Source organism: Setaria viridis, chromosome 8 (assembly GCF_005286985.2).
Source record: "Setaria viridis chromosome 8, Setaria_viridis_v4.0, whole genome shotgun sequence".
Lineage (NCBI taxonomy): Eukaryota > Viridiplantae > Streptophyta > Magnoliopsida > Poales > Poaceae > Setaria > Setaria viridis.
Genome location: NC_048270.2, coordinates 24874896 through 24900400, shown reverse-complemented (window position 1 = coordinate 24900400; position 25505 = coordinate 24874896). Strand labels below are relative to the sequence as shown.

General features: G+C 45.4%; 1 protein-coding gene across 1 annotated transcript; it reads left to right on the top strand.

Moving 5' to 3' along the window:
• Positions 1-16740: 16740 nt before the first annotated feature.
• On the top strand, positions 16741-23160 carry LOC117833718 (respiratory burst oxidase homolog protein B). Its single transcript, XM_034713312.2, has 7 exons — positions 16741-17473; positions 17588-17921; positions 18011-18059; positions 19738-20906; positions 20992-21165; positions 22101-22618; positions 22814-23160. The coding sequence occupies exons 1-7, from the start codon at positions 16966-16968 to the stop codon at positions 22921-22923; spliced, it is 2862 nt and encodes a 953-aa protein (XP_034569203.1). The 5' UTR covers positions 16741-16965; the 3' UTR covers positions 22924-23160.
• Positions 23161-25505: the final 2345 nt, after the last annotated feature.

Genomic DNA, 25505 nt, shown 5'->3' with positions numbered 1-25505 from the left:
GTAATTTCTAAGCATTTCAACAAAAATTTGTAAACATTTGTACCAAAGTTCAATTAATTTCTAAGCATTAATTAGAAGTATACAACTATACTCCACAAACAATTGCAATGATCCAAACGGGGCCTAAATGTATACAAAATTTATTTTGTATGTAATCTACCAAATTTCAAAAATTAATTCGGGCCGGGGGGACAGCCGGAGTTGGAGGTGGGCGCGTTGGCGATGAGGACGCGTGGTGACGACGGGGGAGGCGGCCGGTCGGCTGGCGACGGGAACGGCGGTTGCGGCGACGGGGACGGCTATGATGACGGGGAGGAGGTGGCACCGGCACGCGATGAGGGGCACGCGCGGAGGTCGTAGCGATGGGGATGGACGCGCCGGCGGCGGCAACGGGGACGGAGGAGGAGGCCGGCGATGATTGCGGGTGAAGATGATGGCGGCGACGGAGACAGAGGAGGCCGACGAATAGGATGGGCCGGCGGCGGCGACGAGGTACGGCGATGACAAAGGCCGGCAACGAGCGGGACGAGGACGACGAGTGAAAATTTCACTAAGTGTTGAGGGGGAGTGTAGAAGATGCTATAACTTTTATATAGGACCGCCCTTTTTATCCTGGTTTGTAACTAAAACCAGAACTAAAGGACATTTAACCCCGGTTTCTAATACAAACCGAGATAAAAAGGGGGTCTTTTATCTCGGTTTATGATCACCCGTGATAAATGGATACTTCCAGGCGGGAATCGAAAAGTCCCTTTTATCCCGGTTCTACTTTATAACCGGGATAAATGGGGGCCTTCTCCTGTGTTTCATCTCCCGATTGGTTTTTAGAAATTTATTCGATTTATATTTTCACTGGATTTCAGGAAGCAAAAAATAAGATATTTACATATTTCAAACATGCAAAAATATATTAAATTAGCAAGTTTGTTTATAATAAGTTTTAACTAGTCATAAATTCTATACTATTTCTTTTTGCTTCTATTTGGAAATTTATTCTCGCCGGTTGGAACTTGTAGGCATTGGATCTCGCCGGGTTTCGCTGGATTTCATGAAGCAAAAATTAAAACTTTAGATATTTCAAACATGCAAAAATATATTTAATTAGCAATTATATTTACAATATGTTTGAATGACTCATTAATTCTACACTAGTTATATTACCTTCTTAAATAATTATTTTACTACATCACTATCATCTATCATTAATCCCAGAGGGCAAACAATCATTAATGCCTTATTGGACACACCATTTTTGGCCTTCCATTGCATACCCAGCTTTTCATGGCCTCCTTGGCAATCTGGGTATAGCAATTTCCTGTGATCATCTATCATGCGCTACAACTTTGATGCTTCCTTCTGAGTTTTGCAATCTCTATGTGCATCCCTAAGCATCTGACCGAGGTCATCAATATGGCCATCTTCTGCAAACTCATCTTCATCAGCCTCACCCATTGTAGTATCTGCAAAAGCTTGGCCTATAGCGCAGTCTGGAATGTTGTCATCCTCCTCCTCCTCTTCACCGTCTTCCATTACAACGCCTCTTTCGTCGTGATGGGTCCAAACCAAATAGTTAAGCATGAAACCGTATCTAAACAAGTGACTGTGAATGGTCCCCCAGGAAGCCTTTGAATAGCACTTCTGGTTACTGCATTGGGCGCATGGATTACAATAAAACTATCCATCACATTGCTAAAATTTTAGATAGAAATACACAAATTAAAATTTCAGAAGCAAACAACATGATACACTACAACAAACTCAAATATTGTTGAAAGTTTACAGAGAAATACACAAATTTAAACTTGAGAGCAACAACAACATGATACACTACGACATATCATCCACTAAGTACTATCTAGAAGGACTTCAAGCATCCTTGGGAAGCGAAGACGAAGGTTTCGCTGACGCAGCCTCATCATGTGGTTTATTTGTACCTCCTGCAATGGTAGCACTTATAAGTGGACCTAAAACACCCGGGACTGGCGGTGGAGCATAACGACCACCAAAAGGAGGTTCCTGACCCGCCGCAACAGCATCTTCATGACATCTTTGCAAATAACGAAGCATTGCTTTCTCTCACGCACTCATTTTCTTTAGCTTATCGTGAGAGCCAACTATAGTTTTCCCCTTGCCGTGAGAGGAACGATGATCTGCCCCACCATCGCCACTACATCCAGCATCAGAAGCCATCTCTATGTACCACAAATTATTTAGCTCATATTTAATTTACAAATAACTAAACTATTAAAAAATTCAATATTTCCCACATAATTTACTTATTCTAAAAATGGCTAATTCCATACCTCTATCTGAAAAGTACTAAAGTATGAAATTACACCTATAATTTATATGGCTAATTTATAAATATTAAAAATACATTTACTCTAATTTTTCCCTAATACATAAAATTGAAATAATCTCAATTCTACCTCACATTTACTGTCCATTCTCCCTCACATTTAAACTATCCATCACATTGTAGCTCAAAAACATGTATAAATACAAATCCTCTACATGCTTAACAACAAACAAACTCATTTTTCTCCCTCTCTAAAGTATAAAACAAAGCTTAACAACAATAAATTAATGGAGCATGAAGTAGCTAACCTTCACAACACTTTGGAATGAGTGAAATCCCCATGGAAATGAGGAAAAAAAATTTAGCAGCACCTCCCCTAGGCTTGCTTCGGCGCCATGGAGAGGATGAGCTTCTCTGTCTTTGTGGAGTGGAGTGGCTCCGGCTAGAGGAGTGGAGGATGAAGAAACTCTTGTAGATAAGATTTTATCCCGATTGGTAAATCCAACTGGGATAAAAGATTAGAGCTTTTATCCCGGTTGGTGTTTACTTCCGGTTGGTAACGCCAACCGGGACAAAAGCTCCAACCTTTTGTCCCGGTTGGAATTACCAACCGGGAGTAAACTGGTTATCCCGGTTGGTAACTCCAACTGGGACAAAAGGTTGGATCTTTTTTCCCGGTTGGTGGCTCCAACCGGGGGTAAAGGGTGGCGCTGTCGGTGTCCGGAAACTAGCCGTTTTAACCGAGACTAAAGGGTGTCCTGTAGTCCTTGTTGCAAAAAAAGAACCAAGAGTAAAGGTGCACCCCATTCCAGCCTACCGTGGCGCACCCGCTTTTCTCCCGGGCCGAAATTAAACCGAGACTAAAGGGGTTGGGGATCTAAAGTTAGTTCTCTAGTAGTGTTACCTCGGTGGGAAATGGCTAGGTAGGGTGATTTGCTAGGGCCGACTTGTTACTCATGGAGAGGTTACAGAGAGAGGAAGGGAGAGAGAGAGACTAAAAATGTAGAGAAGGTTCAAGGAAGAGGAAGATGTTGGAGATAGATATGTGGGGACTGCTACCATCAAAGTTTGATGACATGGTGCCACATCGGACAAAACCACCATCGAAACCACTCAACCCTCTTTCATAGTTCATGGACTCCAATAGCCTATTTGAAAGCTGAGGTGGTAAAATGGACTTCAACAATAGTTGGGGATGGGGTCAAAACGAGTTATTTAGTACTTCAATTACCCCGCACCAAGTTTGTACCAAAGCCCCAAAGAGTGCATAGATTACGTATAATAAGTGTATAAACCAGCTAATTATTAATAAGTGTTATTTTAGTATTCAAATTTTGTCCATAAAGAGTGTACCTTTAGCTTGTAGTGAGACTCATCCAATTAAAATAACACTCACACCAATAAAAAAGAACATATGTACAAGCATGTAGAACCAATCAAATGGATAATTGATGTTATCTTTTCTAGTTGCGATGCATGCATATTTATTCAGCATCTTGAAAACCAAACAGACAACATGACTTTCAACAACTAATATGAGTAATTTGGGGCTATATAACAACTAATATGAATAATTAGGGGCAAGATAGCCATTTGTTATGACTACTATTGTGTCTATTTCTAAATGGACACTCTTTGTGGGAAGGACGGAGTAACCAATATGCTCCATTGAAATAGATAAAAATGCATGCCATCAAACTGAGGCAAAACTACAATCTTTCGGGACATTTTTTGAGTTATAGGATCGTATTGTTTGTGGGACAAAGGTTTTACTTGAAATTAGTTTCATACTGTGCTTGGATATTCTAGTGATTTCATACTTATTCAAGTAGTAGAAAATCATGATATAATTATCCCAATAATACAGATGATGCAGTGCATTGTGGTTTCTTGAATGTTATGTCAAATTATTATATTTTTTTCTCTAGTTGGCTTTATGAACGTGGTGGCTAGGGATAAAAGTTTTTTTTTTTAAACAGCAATTCCTGTTTACTAGCATTGTTTTTCGTGGTTCTGGATTTTTAGTGCAAAACAAAAACAAGAATGGTATACAGAAAAATTGGAATGGTATACAAGGATTTTAATTGTCATTTCTGGATTTTTTCCCATATTTTGCTGGTAATTTTCACAGTTAAAATAATGTATTGCCAACCACCCAAAGAAGCCTATTGCAAATACTAATAAGCAGAAAAGTAGACGAGAGAGCAAGCAAGTAGAGAATGAACTCTTGTATTGATTTAAGTGTTTAATTACAAATGTAGACGAGTGAAAAGGGTGTCTATCTGCTCAAGAGGTATACCTTCTGAATGGGTGTACATCCACTTATGTCTGTTCACCAAGGGACACACCCCATGTGTTACTACTAGAAAATGGAATTTCCCTTTGGGTTGGAAATTTAAAATCATTTCCTTGATTGTGTACCGTAAGAGAATTACCGACACAGCTAGGATGATAGGGAATTCAAAAATTGCCTAACGGTGAATAGATAGGGTTGATTTCCCTGACGGTTTATAACCCATTTGGATTTTTTTCCGGCAAGTCTGAATTTTTTTCTCTATCAATTTAGACGACCGATGAGGAATTATCATTTGATGACCATCAGAAAACACACTTCCATGCCATATCAGCACCGGCAGGATATTTTTAAATTTCCTGTGGGTACCTTATGCAGACAGGGAATAGAGTTGCCCTGTACGGATCGCAGTGGACAAACACTGACCAACATGTGTAAGGAGTATAATATTAAATGGTGTGACACCATCAGTTGGTACAGAAAGCTGCACATTTCTTTTATCCCTTGCAAAGTTTGGATAATCCACATTATATTGCTGCCAGGCTTCTCCATCATATCACAACAAGGGTGCACCATTTTACCGCACGTTGAAGGACTATGCAACTGTATTAGCTTTGCTGTTTTCTTGTGTGTATACAGACCTTATAGCTTATTTTTGATGGGAAGATAATGCATAACTTTGCCTGGATCTTTATTCCCGTGTTCCTCATACCGATTGGCACCATAAAACTCACATTTCTCTTTATTGTCATTATCTTTATAGAATAGCTTGCAATTGTTATGACAAACATTAATTTTCACATATGGCATACTGGGTCCTCTAATATTTTCTTGACCGGTAGAAATCACTCGGTAATTTAGAATTCGGAGGAAGGAGTTCATGTATTACCTACATGATATCGTTATATTTTGCAATCAACATGTTGTACCGTGTGTTTACTGAAAGCAACCAAGCAACAGCAAAAAGGCACAAGTCTGTGGTTTTCTTGCGCACCAACTCGCCTGCACTAGCAACCATCCTATGGAAAAGCTTGGGCATCTGCTGTTAGTTCGTCATCTATTGCAGGGGGATGGTCCCCGAATAGATCAACCAGCATTTGATATATCTGGTCGGTCTCAACAAAACCCTCCCCATGGTGACATATTCATCATGCCTAACAAGCCTCTCACCATGCTCCATCCATGTTTCATATCCTTACATAAACTCATGCCTAAAGTAGTTGCGGCATATGGCGCAAGGGCACTTAATGTTATCATTTTCAGCTACGCTCGGAATTGAAAAAATGCATGATTGAAGAACTAAGTGGTTTGATCGATCCATTGATTAGAGGGAGCTTTTACACGCTGTCAACCACTATAAATCACTGTGTGGTGTGACATAACTAGTTCTATATATGATTCAAAGATGAATAAATTAGTTATCACATATTATCTGTTCATTTATCTGTGACATCCTTGTGCAAGTGAACACAAAATGATCCTAAGTTCCTAACATATACTCAGTACAACATACATGGAAAAAAATATGAACAGCATCCACCACAATATTGTGCCATATGATCCTTAGCACCAAAAATACTTAAGGAAAAATCATTTCTATTTGTTCTGTTTGTGCAGCTTAGTGTCTGGTTCAGGCCCGTACCAAAGATTTTGACGCCCTGGTGCGAAACATAAATGAAATTATATTTTAAAAATACAAATAAACTAAAATATATTTTGATTTGATATATAACTATATGTAGGTAACTGTGTCGGTTGCTGACCCATGAAAGGAGATTAACCAATAGCAGATAGGAGTAATGGACTAATTAAGTATTATTTTTCTAGGTTTATTTGTGATAAATTGTGTTATTATTGCTGATTAGGAGGCCCCGAATTTTTTGTGGCCCTGCGCGGTCGCGCCTATTATTGCGCCATGCAATCGACGGCCCTGGTCTGGTTACAATGTCAAGCAAAATCAGCTAACAACTTAGTACTAAAAGAAGCATCTTGAAAGCTGCATGACAGGGGCAACAGGATTGTGTGGACCTAACGATATGCTAACATGACAGCGACAGCATGGAAGTATCATATCCAGTACAATTCTTAAATTATTTCTTTATCGATAGCTTACAAATTACAATACATAGTATTACTACTAATAATACTATAAGCACATGAATAAGCAACCACCATTACAAAATTCGTCCTATTGCTTCCACCGCAAGAAGCCAATAAGCAACCAGCATCCTAAAACTTGAAATGCAGAACACATAGATATACAAAATCTCAGAGGAAAAGAGCAAGGCTTTATTACCTCAGCTGGACTGCAAGCAGGGAGCACAAAGAAGCGTAGGGCAGGCTCCTATAGGTGTCGCTGTCACAGGTTCCTTCTACTTCAGCGTCACCGATGGCTCCGTCTCCGGCGTCACGGGCTCCTCGGACACCGGTGTCGCAAGCAGCTCCAACTAACTCCGGAATCCAGTACCACGTGCTCATTCGACTCCGACTTCACAAGCTTCTCCATCTTCAGCAGGCAGTACCGTCGGGAGCCGGTGTCATGAATGAGGTGGATTGGGGCACTGGTACAATTAGTCGGCGGAGATGATGGATTGGGGCGGCGGCGCGCTGGAGGTGGAGGTTACGGATTTGGGCGGCGACACACTGGGGCTGAGGTGACGACGGCGGGTTAGCGTGCGAGGTGGGGGAGGGGAGTAGTTAGGCCTGCTAGAGTACGGGCAAACCTACTCTTATTCACACCTAAATCCATATAATTATTATCTACTCCTTACTCTCTACAATTCCACACATATCCAATGAGTAATTAACTTTGTACTACATATATACATATCCAATTGATTAATCATACCCTACCATTCCCATTTCTAATAGGTATATAATTTTTTATTTATACCCTCCCCATTTGAAGTGGGTGTGGATTTAGGGAGAGGGTGTGGATACCCAATGGCAGGCCTAGGAGTGGTGGATTAATTAGGAGCTGTGAGGACAAGATGGGCTAGCTCTGTGGCTGGGCTAGATGGGTGTAGCGACATGAGTCAGGGGTTTCAGTCAAGATGCGGTCCGAGAGGGGTGTAGAAGGTTTTGTTTTTTTCTCTTTTTTAATGTGGGATTTTCCAGCCTGTGCGCTGGTGTAGCCGGCTCCACCGAGGGCACAGCCGCGAAATAAGCGTGCGAAATGGGTACGCCAACATATTTTGCTGCAACACCTACTTAAAAAGGGGAAAATTGAGCGACACCAAGTAAAGATTGGATGCGCGCCATGTAAATTTCCCTGTGAGTTCATGTACAACCAACATGCCTAGTTCTGGTTTCCTGTATGTTTTCTCAAAACTTACATGAAAACTTTCGCTGTGTGTTTTAGAAACACAAGGGATAACGCTCAATTTCTCCGTGTGTTTGGATATTTTACTGTGTGGATAGAAAACTGACATGATAATTGTATTTCCCTGTGAGTACTATGATATCAACAGGGAAATTCTGGTTTCAAGTAGTGTGTGCGTGTGTTTACAATTCAATAATCTATCGTTCTGAGGAGGTGCCTCGTGCAAGCACACAACTACTCAGCCTCAAAATCAAATCCCAAATCTAGTCACAGTTTGGCAGCACCACCTCCATTCATTCCCTAGATGCCCCTACTCCTCCAGGCTCCAACTTCAAACCCTCCACCACCATCGGTGTACCATGAATCATGATACATGGCACTACAATTAAAAAACCATTCTGGAAACACCCAAAAAAATCATCATGAGTATATTTGTTTAGGAGGCTGCTAGCGGGAGAGCGATCTCCGTATATCAATCAGTCGAGCGACACCCATCAACCATCGTTATCCACTTACCCTGGCAGAAAAAAAAAAGAATCAATCGCCCACGCCGCCGTCCCCATGATCCTCGTTGTTCTCATCATCCTCTTTGCCTCCGTTCGTGATGCTCCAACCCTGACACTACCGGCCTCCACCGCACCCACGGGCAGCGGCAACCTCAACACTGTGCAGTTGCATATGCCTACCGCAGCTGCCCCCTCCCCCACCCTTCTAAACCACTTTTCTTCCTTGACCCCGCCGCGGGCACCAACCACCGGATATCCTCACCATCCCGGCTGGCGACGCCACCATCGCCCGGCCTCGCCGCCAGCACCACGCCACCGCTGCCAGTTAAATGGTTTATAAATTCTTTTCAATCTCTAAAATAAAATCAATTATAAAATAATTGTGTTAAAATACCAACTCTACAAATCATTTAATCTTGTATCCAGGATCATAGGTCACTCATGTGTTCAGAATGATATGAATCCGTTATCAATTTTTAGTAGGATTAGAACTTGATTTGAAGTCCTAAAAGATAGAAACAATAATCCACAAAAGTTTTTTTAAATAAATGAATGCATTTTGGAAGTATATGCACCAACATGAGAGTGTGGGACAAGTTTAAGAATTCTATGTTTATTTTGAGAGTACCGGAATTGGGATACGAACTCGAGACAAGTTTAAGAACTAAGATGAGATCTCGAGACAAGTTTAAAGACTATTACATGCATTTTGAGAATACGGAACCAGTATGAGAACTTAGGACAAGTCTAAGGATTGATTGTGAAATTATACCACTATGAACTTGTCCTCATGCCGTGTGTTTAGTCAGATAATGTGACTCAATGTGAGATATGGAGCTGGCAACCCTATATGTGTTAAAAGACTTGGCTTGTCGTTCCTTTCCACGGCTATGAAATATCAATCCCGACTGATATCAATGATTTTTTTCTATTGAGTGGTTTGGTGTTCTACTTTACTATAATATTATATTAATGACATATTTGAATCTGATTATATCATGTTCCATAATGTTTCCAAGGAAAAAATATGAAACTTAAACCATTTTTTGTGCACATGCCATTTTCTTCATTCGTATGATAAAGTTGACCCATTGTCATGCTGTAGATATCAATGAATGTGAACGTTCTCAGGAAGAGTTCCCATGCCACAGGGAATGCCATGACACAGAGGGTTCATATGATTGCAGATGTCGGTTAGGCTACGAGAGTAACGGTGATCCAAAGGAAAACCCATGCAACACAAAATTTCCAGCAAAGATTACGCTTGGTATGGAGATATTTTTTTTATAATTCTCTTACGATTATATATACTATAATTTTCATTCTATTTTCAACTGTTTGCTAAAATCATTTTGGATATTTCTTTGGGAAAACTCATATAGAAAACAATATCTTGTGGAGCAGCACTATAATTTATTTAGCCGCCATCATGGGATCCGGTGGAACAACCAAACAACTACCCTTACTAACGGCGCCCTAACGAAACAGTGTACGGTGTCACTGGGATTCAAAAGTCACTAATAAATTGAGGTTCACTTGATCAACTGGTTATGAAGCGTGCCCGGGATTGCGACTCCAGGGAATCCGCCGCCCGTGCGCCCGGCCACCGTCGCCCCTTCCACGTCCTGGAAATCGATCTGCGCGCGTGTCCGTGGCGCGCACATGCCTCCGGACGGACGCCCTCCCATCCCCGTGCGAGCCAGGCGCCGCGGTGGTCGTACAATCGAGCTCACACTATCGAGCTCACAGGCAGATGAAGAAGATTAAGGTACCGGTGGTCGTAGTCATCGTAGCTGCCTCTCGTGCAACCTCTCGTTCCTCTTGTACAACCGGTGATCGATTTCCAGGACGCAGAACACGCGACGGTGGCCGGGCGCACGGGCGGCGGATTCCTTGACGGCACAGTCCTCTGCCAGATTTATCGCTCCTCTTCATCCCTCGCTAGAGCCAAGTCGAAGCCGACGACCCAGCGCTTGTCCGGCTGCAAGAGGAAGGCGATGGGCGACCACGCTCAGTCCCTGCCAACGAAGATGAGTCAGGCGCAGGCCTGCTCCTGCGTCGATCTGGACTTCTTGGATCATGACGTGCTTCCGCTTACTAACAACGAGATGGCGATGCTTGAGTCCCAGTTGCCGGCCGAAGAGCAGCAGTTTCTTCAGCACAACACCCAGTCCCTGTTGCCGGCCAACACCCAGTCCCTGTTGCCGGCCGAAGAGCAGCAATTTCAGTTTGAGGACAGCACCCGGTTCACCATCAGCGAGTTGTTGGGCTACGTCCAGAACATGGACGAGTTCATGATGAGCAGATGCTGTGGCACGCCGACAGCAATGGCACCACCAGATGTCGGCTTCTTTCATGGCCTCGCCTTCTGATGTGCAGCACTCTGGCTCGCACGGGGATGGGAGGGCGTCCGTCCGAAGGCACATGCGCGCCACGGACACGCACGCAGATCGATTTCCAGGACGTGGAAGGGACGACGGTGGCCGGGTGCACGGGCGGCGGATTCCCTGGAGTCGCGGCTCGCTCGCCCAGGGAGAAACAAACCGCCTGGCAGCGCTCACTCGCGGAACAGCGCCTCGCGCACGGGGCTGGGAGGGGCCAGGGGATTTTTTAGAAAAATGGCTGGCAGGTGGGAGGGTTTAAGCATAAAATAGTCCTACCTCTCACCCCATCTATTAGATTGGCATTCTAGGAATCTGATTCATAGTTTCTAAGTTTACACAAGTTCGTTAGTTTGCACACGATATGTTGCCCACGAGCAGTGTGTGACCGTGCGCGCAGAGAGTGCATGCTGCCGTGCAGCTCGGCCCTTTTTGTGCAACGGGCCATTTTCGTGTCTGGCCGGCTCACATCCACTTGGTGCCTCACATCCAGGCCCAGCACGGCCCAATATTAGCGGCAGGCCCGGCGAAAAAACACAGTCCAAGTCCCACTATCGATGCATGGTAGGTACGCGTGCCAGCACACGCGTCGTGCCGCTGTCGCAGGTGGCGGAGGCCATGCGCAGGTGCTGCTGACCTGGTTAGACATGTCGCCGTTGCCATTGAGGCCCCCCATGTTGAACTGCTTGCTCATCGACGTCGTTCGACATGAGTGCTCTGTTTTCCAGCTCCCTTTTTTGAGATGTGCATGCTCTGTTTTGACAGAGATGTAGCAGAGGAAACAGAGTTTTGGTCATGGCAGCCGATCCCACTAGCGCAAGATTATAGCAAGGTCAAACTTTAAGTTTCATATTCGTTAGTATAAATTGCAGTTTTTAACATCAGACCAAGGCCATTTTCATGCCACCCCATCCCACTAGTTCATATTGAAAATGCAAGTCGCCTCGCACATCATGCAATAAAAATTAAATTTTAAAATTCAAATTCACATTGAAATGCATGCGGAAGGTGCCCAGAAATTTTAAAGGATGCTAAATTAGATGCACACCCATGCTTCATGTCATGCTTAGGATTTTCGGGCTGTGACAGAGAGAAGCACAGATGTGAAGGAAAACCTTTGAAAAAAAACAACATAAAACTGATGACAAATCAGTAGCAAATCTTTAAAACTATTTTTCTTTGTCTTCGCACACTATTCGCCTGGAAAATTTCCACGGCAGAAGGGCAGTGGATACTGCACATGCATGACGCACATGGCCCTGCAGTCTCGTCATAAAGTAAGGCCATGTTTAGTTACTCCCAACTCCCAACTTTGACACTATGCAAAAAGAAGATTCCCCATCACATCAAACTTGCGGTACATGCATGGAGTACTAAATGTAGATGAAATTAAAAACTAATTGCACAGTTTTGTTGTACTTTGCGAGACGAATCTTTTGAGCCTAATTAGTCAATATTTGGACAATAATTCACAAATACAAACGAAACGCTACAGTGTGCTACAGTACTGTAACAGTAATTTGGCACCTCCCAAATTCCCCAACTAAACACGGCCTAACATTCATCTCTGAAGTTTTGATCAGGCAGCAGTAGCAGTAGCAGGGAATCCTTCCACAAATATACGTAGTACTAGTACGGTAGACATTTCTTTGATATATAATAATGATGTGTTGTTGACCGCACTACAAACATGGGTTACATAGACATAGTGGCACACTATATATCTATTTTCATATGCCTGTGGTTAGTGGCGGGTGACTATAGGCCTATAGAAATGGGTTACCAGCTACAAACATGATTTCTGTAGTCGTAGTAAAATATATAGTGTGCACAAGAAAAAGTTACAATTTAATTTGAACTTAATCTATGTAAAAAAATACATGCATGGTTCTTGCTTGAGTACCTCGCTGGCGGACTCCAACAGTAACATTCCTTCCTTTTATGTTCTCTATAATTCCCATCGCTTTCTGTCAAAAAAAGAAACATATCTTCTTGTTGCGGGGTCAATTTACTGGTCTTCAGCTTATTGTAACAAGTCAAAAGCCATTATATTCCCCAGCGCAATGTTTTAATAAACGACCAACGTCCTTATTGATTCCTTGGTTAACGCGTAACTACCTTGTGTTACATCCACCATTAGTTGGGCGACAATCATGGACGACTGACACCACATGCCCTTGCACGTCTCGTGTTTCTTTCTTGTTCGTTATTTTATGACGAAAGTACATAAGCTATTGATCGTGGCTATTACGTTCCAAGCATCAGCACTCCTACGTCCGCAACCACTGCAAGAGAAGGTATTATCTATTTCGGCTCATTCGTGCTGGTCCAAAGCTAATCGAGAAGCCCAAGTGCGCGTTGGTAGCCAAGTGCGCGTCGAAAGTTGGAGCATAGAATAGTTTGTGTGTATATAGATGTCCATTTTGCACAGATCAATCTACAACTTTTATGTGGTTTTGTGCTGGTCTAATCTTATTTCTTTATTCGGTCACTTAAGAACAATAGTTATTTTTACAGCCTTTAGCTCAAAATGACCAAACTGCACAACATTACAATCGATCTGAACCATGACGCAAGCAATGGACATCAAAACCACATAGATCGGTGTCTACTGTGGCAATGTTTAGATGGTGCTAGGTGCTAGCTAGCGGACGTTGCCATCAAACACCACGACTTGCGTCAATGGTACATGGTGGCGGTGTGCAGTGCATCAGTTAGGCGTCATAACTGATAAAGTAATGGTAAGGAATCATTGCTCATAGTATAAGATGGGGAGTGCTCATAGTATAAGATGGGGAGGGGTGAATTAGCTGGTAAACTTAAAAACTTTAGCATATGGCTTCTACTACTTGCATGAAAATATAAACTAGATCGAGCTATCTAGATCTGCATCTATGGTTGATCTAGTGAAAACTACCCACCCATTACAACCTAGAGCCAATCCTATCAAAACACTACTCTAGAAAGTAAAGACACTCAAGTTGCAAGTATGAAATGTGGAAACATAAAGGAGTGAGTTTGGAAGGATGCAAATTCGGCACGATGATTTTATCCTGTGGTATCGTTAGGCAAATGCCACCCCTAGCCCACATTGGAGCTCCACCAAGGATATGCTTCCGGTTACCAAGTCTCTCGTGGTCAAGGTCGTGGACTCGCCACAAAGGCTCTCGCCAAGCCAGATGAGAAGCTTGCCACAAAGGTAAGGCTCACTATTCCCTCTCTTCCGATCACCTTAACGTCGTCTCCACTACGGAGCTTCTCCACGAAGGAAGGCATGACTGGGGAAAGCTCCTTTAGTACTAGTTCCTAACCCCCTTTAGTACAAGTTGTGCAACCAGTATTGCTACTTCAGTACTAAAGGGGGGGTCTTTAGTACCGGGTCAAATAACCGGTGTTAAAGGGGTATCAAAAAATAAAAAAAATAAATTCTGCCGCCGGCCCTAGCCTCCCAGGGCCCCCGCCCTCGCCCTCCCCAGCCCACGCCAGCACCCACCGCCCCCGCCCTCCCGCCACCCCACCTTCCTACCACCGCCGCATCCCTCCCGCGGCCCCCGCCCCGGCCCCCAGTGGCCCCCGCCACCCCCGCCCTCACCCACCCACCCTCACGCCGCCACTCCCGCCGCTTGCCACCACCTCACCTCGCCCCGTCGCTGCTCCTCACTGCCGGTGAGGGGTGAGCGGAGGGGGAAGGAAAGGGGAGGCAGAGGAGGAGCCGGCGGTAGGAGAGAGAAGGGGGTGCTGAGAGAGAGAGAGAGAGAGGAAGATAGGAGGGAGGCGGATGGATAAGACACGGGAGTGGGTAGTGGGGGGGAGGATGGATAAGGTGGATGTGAGCCCTTTAGTACCGGGTAGGAGCTCCACCCGGTACTAATGGTCACCCATGAATACTGGGTGGAGCCATTAGTACCGGGTGAGGCTCCACTTGGTACTAATGTGCCTTAGGGCCTTTAGTACCAGGTGGAAGCTCCACCCGGTACCCCTTAGTACTAATGGGTGATCTTTAATACCAGTTAGAGCCCCCAACCGGTACTAAAGAGGGTCATGGGGGACTCCTGAGGTATTATCCGTTAGACCCAGTACTAATGTGAGCATTAGTACCGAGTCAATAACCAACCGGTACTAAGGGTTAGGACCAATGCTTAATTTTCCAGTAGTGAGAGGTCTCCTCGTCCCTCGCACACGGTCGTCGTCACTACTCCACACCAAGCCGGAGGGTCGAAGACTTGCCGGCGAGCCACCAAGGCCCGAAAGTGCCGGTGCACAAAGCTTACAATGGTGGTTCACTCCTTGGACCAATCAAAAAGTAGCAACACATAGCACTCACTCTCTCTAGGCCTATCCTAGCACTAACACTCTATGAGCATGCGCTAAGCCTTGGATTATCACTTTTACACTTTTGGTGGTATGGATGTGTTCTTGATTAGTCTTGATCTTTAATAGATGTGTGGACACTCCAGCAACCCAAACTGGACGAGTAGAGGGGGTATAAATAGCCCAAGGACCTCAAAGAGTCGTTGTTCCAACGGCTAGTAAAAACAGTGAGCATTGAATGATACGATGGTCACTTGGGGTAGGTATCAGATCATCCGATGCCCCCTGCTGACGCATGTAGCCGTTGGTGCTCCAGCAAAAATTACCTAACACTTTATCCAATCCGTCGGAACATCCGGTGTACAAGCAATTTTCCCAAAAACTCTCTCGATGATTTCAAAGTAAATATGCTTCGTCCAATGCTTTAACTTCTAGCCATCAGAACATCCGGTGCTATAGGATTTTCTCCGTCTTCTCTGCACATTGCTCTGACGCTTGTAAAAAGACCCACGTCGGATCATTCGGTGCACTTGATGTTTTTTCCAGTTTTCGCCGATATACCAATTGCTCCGATGCTTGCTCTAATGGACCATCGGATCATCCAGTGCTACTAATTTTCTCTGTCATTTGGATGCTTGAATACCATAGAATTATTCTAGATACCATGGCTTGGATGACTTGAATACCAGGATTTGGATCATTAGAATACCAGGATTTGAACATTGCCATAGTTTGGTTTGCATTCTTGGGACCTATAAACCCTACAAGGCACACCCTTAGTCCCAGTAACTACGTTATCACTCAATCACCAAAATCAATCATACCTCATATTTCTTATAGTAATACCCTCATTATCTTACCCCCTTAAGAGCAAGGTACTAAATAGCATTCGTAGCGCCCGCAATAGCAGCCGCTATAGAGGTAGCGGTACCCTACCGCTATCGCTACAAGGTAGCGGATCCAAGATAGCATGTTTGGATTTAGTGGCCGCTATTGCTCATATTAGGTCGCTATTTGCTACATTTATGACTCTAGTGATATGTGAATATGAATCAAATGGTAATAATAATGTTTAAAATGATTATTTAGGTACTGATCAAGAATTATGGGATGAAAAATGATTTTTTTATTTATTGATATGACAATTTAATGTTAATATATATCCATACCTCTTATTTATATCTATTTATTTGTGATTCTTACCATGAAATGTAATGGCTAACTTAAAATTTTAACTTTTGTAAGTAAACTGGATGTTAATATTCATATATGCTCTTAAATTGTGACTTATTATTTAATTTTGCTATTTGGACTTAGCGTCCACTATAGCACCTGCTATCCGTGATCCGCTACACCGGTCCTAATCCGCTATCATACCGCTAAATGCTATTTAGTACCTTGCTTGAGAGCCAGTGAAGGCAGTGAAGGCAGCTTTTCAGGCTTCACCGATTTCTTATGCACTTCAGGCTCCGATTTCTGCTACAATGTGCAAATATTTCTAGAAGCTGGAGCATTTGTGGACTACAAGTCCTGCCAAAAAGGACCTACGCATCAGTTCCAAAGTCTATCTTGCTGTGATTTTTTTTACAATCAGAGATAGGATCAAATCTTCTAGAATCTTATTTCCTAAAGCATTTCCGCGTCAGGCGTGGTTTTTATTTTTCTTTTTACTTGGCTGCACCAGCACAGCAACATCCTCACACCAGGCCACGCGGAGGAAGCACAATAAAACCGACTCGAGAGGCACGCGGGCGAAACCACCAAGTGGAATCCACCGTAGTCCGTACCAGCGTCTCCCACCACAGGAGCTGATTAGAGAGCTACCGCTGCCGGCTCATTCCTGGGCAACAACAATGCAAAGCCACGGCGGCGGGGACGTCGTGGAGATGTCCTCCTCGTCCGTGCCGCCGCAGGGTGGGCAGGTGCTGCACAGCGGCTCGCCGGAGCAGAGCACCAAGTCCGGGGCGCCGAAGAGCACGAGGTTCACGGAGCCAGTGTCCGCGCCACCGGCGCCGGCGTCCTCCAACACCGCCGCCGACGACGACTCGGACGTCGCGCCTAAGAAGCGGTCCTCGTCGTCCTACGGCCACTCCGCCATCCTCAGCGCCCCGTCGAGGGCCATCAAGCAGGTGCCGCGGGAGCTTCGCCGCCTCGCGTCGTCCTTCCACCGCCACCGCGGCGGCGGCGTCTCAGGCCCGCACGCCGTCGACCGGTCCACGACCGCAGCCGCGCGCGCACTCGACGGGCTCAGGTTCATGGGCGGCGGCGGCGCGGGGTGGGACGCCGTCGCGGAGCGCTTCGACACGCTCACCGAGCACCAGGGCGGTGTCCTCTACCGCTCCCAGTTCGGGCAGTGCATCGGTGGGTTTCGCACCTCGATCTCCTCGTATATAAAACATCCATGGCTATCTGTTCAATCGATTGATCGTTTGCGTGTGTTGTGCCATGGATGCGGCATGGCTCGCGCGACTGCAGGGATGAAGAAGATGGAGGAGAAGAAGGACGGCGAGGGCAAGACGAAGGACGAGAGAGGGTATCGGGACAGAACGCAAAGTGGGTTTTGTTGTTTCTTTGGGGACCGACAGGAAATGGGATCAGCAAACAATGACGAGAACCAACCTTCTCCGGCAGCGGCCGCCACTCACAAAAAACCGGCCGACAAGCCGGACTTTGCCGGCGAGCTGTTTGACGCGCTGAACCGCCGGCGGCCACAGCCCGGCGACGGCATCACCAAGGACGAGATGCTCGAGTTCTGGGAACAAATCTCCAACACCAGCTTCGACAGCCGCCTCCGGACCTTCTTCGACATGTACGTCATCATTAACATCTCCGGTGACCCATCTCGCCATCTCTGTTTATTGCCGTAGTTAACGAACCTTCGGTTGATTAATGCCACAGGGTGGACAAGAACGCGGACGGCAGGATCAGTGAAGATGAGATCAAGGAGGTAAATTTCCCCGCCACCCTTTCAGCAGTTCGTTTAGTTAGCCGTTGGTCCAAGAACAGCAATGCACAACCTATGCTAGCTACTAGAATTGCGTTCTTCAATCTGATCACTTGCATATATATATATATATATATACACACCATGCACATCATTGTTGCTAGAACATTGTTTACGACATAAGATTAGAAGTATTTCAACATTAAAAAATTCGACAGATTTTTTTTTGGATAAGTAGCTAATCTCATAAAATATTTGGACAAAGAACAAACAGCTAAGCATCAAGATTGAAGCATGGTCAGTCACTACGAACGCACAACACTCATGTACCTTAGACGTGTTTGATTCCACGTACTAAAGTTTAGTTCTTGTCATATCGAATATTTAGATACTAATTAGGAGGACTAAATATGAGCTAATTACAAAACTAATTGCACAGATAGAAGCTAATTACAAAACCATGGACTAATTAGGCTTGATAGATTCGTCATCATGGACTAATTAGGCTTGATAGATTCGTCTCGCGAATTAGCCTCCATATGTGCAATTGATTTTATAATTAGTCTATATTTAATACTCTAATTAATATCTAAACATTTGATGTGACAGAACTAAACTTTAATCCGTGGAACCAAACACGCCTTAGTCTAATGGACCAAGTAGCTAGCTAACACAAAACGGTCAAAGACTAACAGTTCATGTCCACCTGATTATTATACCCACAGTCTAATCGTTGCCTGCCTTCCGAGACGAGACGACGTATCGTCGATCGTCAGTCATACGACTTCCTAGCTGAGCTCATCGTCCGAATAATCGCGATAAGGAATATTAATAATGATTAATCACGACTAATCAGACGAGTTGATAACACCGGACATAAGTTCCAGAAGCCAAGATACTCCCTCCATCCGAAAATAACTACTTATTTTTTCTTATAAATAATATTTTTTAACTTCTAATGAACCTCACGTCGTTAAATCAACACTCACATCAATAAAAAATGTGCAAATTCGAAGAAATGCATTGAGCATATCAAATGATCAATGGATGTTATTTCTCTGGTTCAGTATACGTGCATTTATTCAGGATCTACAAAACCAAGCATAGTACAACTTTCAATTATAACTAATATGAATAATTAGAGGTAACACGATCATTTCTTACAACTACTAAGGTCAATCTCAGTGCATGGTTTCATCGCACTATTACCAGAAGTGCCATGTTAGCTTTCAATAAAATGAAACCGTCACTCTCGGCGGTGCATAGTTTCATGCATGGTTTTGCCTAAATCATTTAATTTCTGCATTGTCCTACGATCAAATATGTCATTCCATGAAACCATAACATGTTAGTATAAGTTTCATTGGATTTCATGGGACTAGGTAATTGCCAAGTGAGTTTCATGGGGATGAAACTCTCATCTCCTCTCACCTCATAAATAGCCTGCCAAGTCAGTAGTTTGTTGATGTGGTATGAGATTAAATGCCCATGAAACCTTCATGACACTCCCGTTGAGACTAGCTTAATAATGTGTCTGAATTTTTGTAAAAGCACCTATTTGTTTTAGGATGGAGCGAGAACCGGAGAAACGCCATGATGGATGATTATGGTGGGGATCATCCAATGCACGATGCATCGTCTGATGAAGAAATTAAACATCGTCTTTCTTCTACCTGAGCAGATAATCACGCTGAGCGCGACGGAGAACAAGCTGTCCCTGATCCGGGAGCAGGCGGAGGAGTACGCGCGGCTCATCATGGAGGCCCTGGACCAGGACAACCTCGGCTTCATCGAGCTCCACAACCTGGAGAGTCTGCTCCTGCAGCACTCTGTGAGCGAGCCATTGGCGCGCCTCGGCACCACCCGAAACCGCCGCAGCCTGAGCCGGTTGCGGAGCAAGGTGCCCGAGACGCCGGAGCCCGACAACCTCCTCCTGCCATGGCTCCGCCGTACGGCGTACTTCCTGGAGGACAACTGGCGACGCGTGTGGGTGATGCTGCTGTGGCTCTCCATCTGCGCGGGGCTCTTCGCCTGGAAGTTCGTCCAGTACCGCCGCCGCTACGTGTTCCAGGTGATGGGCTACTGCGTGTGCGTCGCCAAGGGCGCCGCCGAGACGCTCAAGCTCAACATGGCGCTCGTCCTGCTCCCCGTGTGCCGGAACACCATCACCTGGATCTTCGACCGCACCGCCGCCGGCCGGGTGGTCCCGCTCGCCGACAGCCTCAACTTCCACAAGGTGGTCGCCGTGGGCATCACCGCCGGCGCCGCGCTCCACGCCATCTCCCACCTGACCTGCGACTTTCCCCGTCTCCTCCACGCCACGGACGCCGAGTACGCGCCGTTGGGGCAGTACTTCGGCTTTCCCAGGCCGGACAGCTACTGGTGGTTCGTGAAGGGGACGGAAGGGTGGACGGGGCTGGTGATGCTGGTGCTGATGGCGGCGGCGTTCACGCTGGCGACGCCGTGGTTCCGGCGGGGGCTGCTGCTGCGGCGGCTGCCGGGGCCGATGAAGAGGCTGGCGGGGTTCAACGCGTTCTGGTACACGCACCACTGCTTCGTGGCGGTGTACGCGCTGCTGCTCGTGCACGGCCACTCCCTGTACCTGACCAGGGAGTGGTACAAGAAGTCCACGTGGATGTACCTGGCGGTGCCCATGGCGGTGTACGCCGGCGAGCGGCTGACGAGGGCGCTGCGCTCCCGCGTCCGGCCGGCGAAGGTACACGACGCCGACGTGCTCCCCGGGGACGTGCTCTCGCTGATCTTCACCACGGAGCCGCATGGGTCCCGGTTCCGGTACAAGAGCGGCCAGTACATCTTCCTCAACTGCGCCGCCGTGTCGCCGTTCGAATGGTTAGTACTCACTACCGCGGTGGGAGCCGTGTCCTCCGGCAAGACGCTAACACGGCCGTGTTGCGAACATGGCATACACTTGCAGGCACCCGTTCTCCATCACGTCAGCACCGCAGGACGACTACGTGAGCGTGCACATCCGGGACGAAGGCGACTGGACCCATAAGCTCAAGGAGATCTTCTCGGAGGCAAAGAAGAAGAGGCAGAGCGCCCAGCTCCCGGCGGAGAACCACCGCGATGGCGCCATGACCAACCTGAGGTGAGTGAGCTTGAGAGCCCTTCTTTATCACGGTTCTTTTCTCTTCTAGTATAAAATAAGTTGGCAAATCAAACCAGAGTTGAGTTCGGGAGTAGTTCGCTAGTTGGCGGTATTCGGTTTGGGACGGCATCATATTTGCCGTCGAGTACGCAGCGTTGCTGCTGGCATAATTGAATCGGCGCAAATGATAGCCGGTGCAGGAGGTGGAAGAGGTGTTGATTCATGCTAACCACCAGGGAGACGACCGGTGTTCTTTTTCTTGTCCGGGAAGATCAGCTCTAATTTGTTCATTGGATCGATTACATTCACTGGTTAATTAGGCGGTTGCCACCACCCTTAGCCAGCTGGGGATGAACCCATGTATATATTCGCACTATACACTCGGTTGTCATACCATACCATGTGCTGCCGAGTTTGCCTACCTTCTGCAAAGTATGTAACCATTCAATCAAAGTTAGTAAAACATGACTTATTAATGTAGGAGTACAAAACTTAAACAACCTCTAAATTTCAGACGGAGGAAATTATGGTTCCCTCTCTATTGTCTCCATCCCATTAAAATTACAATTCTAGAAAATCTCAGATAAATTAGTGTAGAGGGAAAATGACTTATGAGTCCCTGTTAGTTGTCATTTTCATGCAAGACGCCGTTTTGATTTCTGCCTCCATTTAAATTCTGCATGATGAAGATTAACTCAAAGTAACCCAATTAAATTGTCACATGCAGAAGATTAGGACGGAGAGCATCCTAGTTAAATGGTCAAAAAAGCTAAAATTTGTTTTTTTTAATTTTAAAGGTTAGAGTTATACTTTTTATGGGATGTAGGGAGTAGTAGTCATATAGTAACACGAAGAATGACTCTAGGACAAATGGACGAGCTGTTGACATTTTCGGTATTTTGGCAACCGCTTCAATTGCTGTAATTGTTTTGCAGGTGGCCAAAGGTGCGGATCGACGGCCCCTACGGCGCGCCAGCGCAGGACTACAAGCAGTACGACGTCGTGCTCCTGGTGGGCATGGGCATCGGCGCCACGCCCATGATCTCCATCATCAAGGATATCCTCAACAACCTGAAGCAGCTCGACGGCGCCGACGTCGAGGCCGGCACGGGCTCCGGCTCCGGCGCCGCGCCCTCCTCCTCCTTCCGCACGCGCCGGGCCTACTTCTACTGGGTCACCCGGGAGCAGGGCACCTTCGAGTGGTTCCACAAGGTCATGGACCAGGTGGTCGAGGCCGACGGGGACGGCATCATCGAGCTCCATAACCATTGCACCACCGTGTACGAGGAAGGTGACGCCCGCTCCGTCCTCATCAGCATGCTCCAGTCGATCAACCAGGCCAAGACCGGCGTCGACGTCGTCTCCGGGACCCGTGTCAGGACCCACTTCGCTCGCCCCAACTGGCCTCAAGTCTACAGCCGCATCGCCCACAATCACCGCAACCAGCGCGTCGGTAGGTTCTCGATCGATCCTTGCCTAATTGTATCAAATCATAGGAACGATCTGATCAGCTCTACCTTTAAGTTACCAACTAATTGGGATCGGAAAAGTAAGATCAGCCAGCGGCCTAGGCTGTTGTGGAAGCAGTTTCTTTTCTTCCTTTTTTTTTTCGGAATGGAAGCTGATATCTTCGTCGTGGATGTCGCAGGGGTGTTCTACTGCGGCAACCAGGTGCTGACAAAGGAGCTGCGCGAACTTGCGCAACATTTCTCGCGAAACAGCCCTACCAAGTTCGAATTTCACAAGGAGATCTTCTAGCGAATGATTAGAGTGACTAGTCGTCAACCTGTGCAAATGCGAATTTATAAAATATTATTTCTTCATTAAAGGGTTAAGATGTACAATAATTTAATCGTAGTTGGATTTTATGTTGATAAGTTCACACTTGTTATGGCTCAGGTAACAAAAGGAACTAGTAGAAAACAGAGGGAAACACTGCTCAAATATTCACCCTGTGGATGTGATAGCATGTAAGACGTATTTCGTTTTGAGTTATGTGAGGCCAAAGGAAATTATTAAATGAATTTTTTATTTAAAAGCCTAGACCAATACATCCTTTCCAACCATCATTCAAACAAGGATTTGACTTGCTCATATACGTACACTATCACGTAACTTGATACTCAGTTGAACTGTTTTGCTTTCATGAACCAACTCTAACAGCGGCCTCATATCTTAGTATTTCTCCAAATAACTGTTGTTATTCACTTGCTCTCAACTGTTTTTATTTCCTCACAGCTTAAGGGGTGGTTGGATTCCGGACTCTGTCACATCGAATGTTTGGACACTAATTAGAAGTATTAAACATAGGCTAATTACAAAACCAATTTCACAACCCCTAGGCTAAATCACGAGACGAATCTATTAAACCTAATTCGTCCATGATTTGATAATATGGTGCTACAGTAAACATTTGCTAATGATGGATTAATTGGGCTTAATAGATTCGTCTCGTGATTTAGCTTAGGGATTTTGTAATTAGTTTTCTAATTAGCTCATATTTACTCCTAATTAGCATCCGAATATCCGATGCGACACGAGACTAACTTTAGCTTTAGGACTAGAACTTTACTCTTATTCATGCATACTTAGGGGGTGTTTGGGAAACACCTGTTAAAGTTTAACACCTGTAACATCGGATGTTTGGATGCTAATTAGGAGTACTAAACATAAGCTAATTACAAAACTAATTGCACAGATGGAGTATAATTCGCGAGACGAATCTATTAAGCCTAATTAGTCCATGATTTGACAATGTGGTGCTACAGTAACCATTTGCTAATGATGGATTAATTAGGCTTAATAGATTCGTCTCGCGAATTAGCACAAGGTTCTGCAATTAGTTTTATAATTAGCTCATGTTTAGTCCTCCTAATTAGCATCCGAACATCCGATGTGACACTGTTAAAGTTTAGCACCTTGTATCCAAACAGCCCCTTACGCGTACCAATTTCCTGGCCCACTAGAAACTTGGCGCGGCAACGCCGCGTGTACCAGTGTAAAATTCGATGTTTGTTTTTGTTAAAAAAGGAATTTTATTTTGCCTCGTTGGTGGAAGGATTGCAATAAAGCTGTTAGTTCTTTGTAGGACTAGTAAAATGCACGTGCTGTGTTTAAAAAAAATGTAATTTTCTGATTCTGAAAGCTTAAAAATACATTATAGTGATACAGACTCAAGAAGTATGACTTAATGTACAATTCAATAGTGTCGATTTCCAAATAATCTCACAGTATCCTCTTCACTTTTTCACGCTCTCACACGTCTGTTACTGTAAATCGCAAGAAGGTAGCACTCAAACGTGGGCCACGAATTTAATTATCAATGGTGGCAAAATAATTCAAAGACCCTGATTTATTCAAACGAATCCAGTGATTAAGCACTATGTAGATTGCTCATGGAATTTCTTAAGCACTCTGTAGAAAGCTAATGAAATTTCTTAAAATTGTGTAGTACCTCTGCGGTCAAACACATGCGGTCAAAACCAGCTTCACTCCACCAACTCCAAAAAATGATGGAGCTGCTCTACGCGTTTGGCTGTTTGTAGTGCTCCTGCTCCAGAAATACAAGGATTTGATGGTAAAGTTCTATTTTACCCATGGTGGACAGTTGGTTCTGTTTTTAGCATTGTGGAGAGTTCATTTTTTGTTTTTGCCGTGCTACAGTACTTTGCTACAGTACATGGCGCTACAATAGCATCGGCCTTCACGACTTAGCTTCGCCTCGATGCAACTTTCGCAATGGTGCCACGCATCCTCCGACTCAACGCTGTCCAGCCGCACCGAACTCGTCCTCCGATTTTGAGGCCAAATTAAACCGGTCAAATCCTCTTACACACCCCGCAGCCATGACTCATCCCCAGTTTTGAGGCCAAACCGGTCAAACCCTCTCGCATACCCCGTAAGGCATGATTCACCCACGGTTTTGAGGTTAAACCGGTCAAACCCTCTTGCACGCCGCGCACGACATGACTCACCGATGTTGACGTGTGTCTGGCCTCTGCCAAGCCTTTGACGCCTCCAAGTCTTTCACTCCCGGCTCCCGGGCCACCTACTCGACTCGCCTCCATCCCGCTTGACTCAACCGATGCTGTCTCCATCCCGTCCGTGTACTCTTGCTCTTCCGTGCACTATGTGTATCGCCCGTGACTCCACCCCGATTCCTCGGGTCCCTCGGTCCAAGCCTACTTGTGTCCACCCTTCACAGTCCTAGTACATCAGCATGACCTTTCGCTTGACCTTCACCTCATGTCGTCGACCACCATGTCGCATCCTACACCTGCACATCACAAGCCAAGAGACACAACACACAAGATATATTTTATACAAACACCGCAACACAA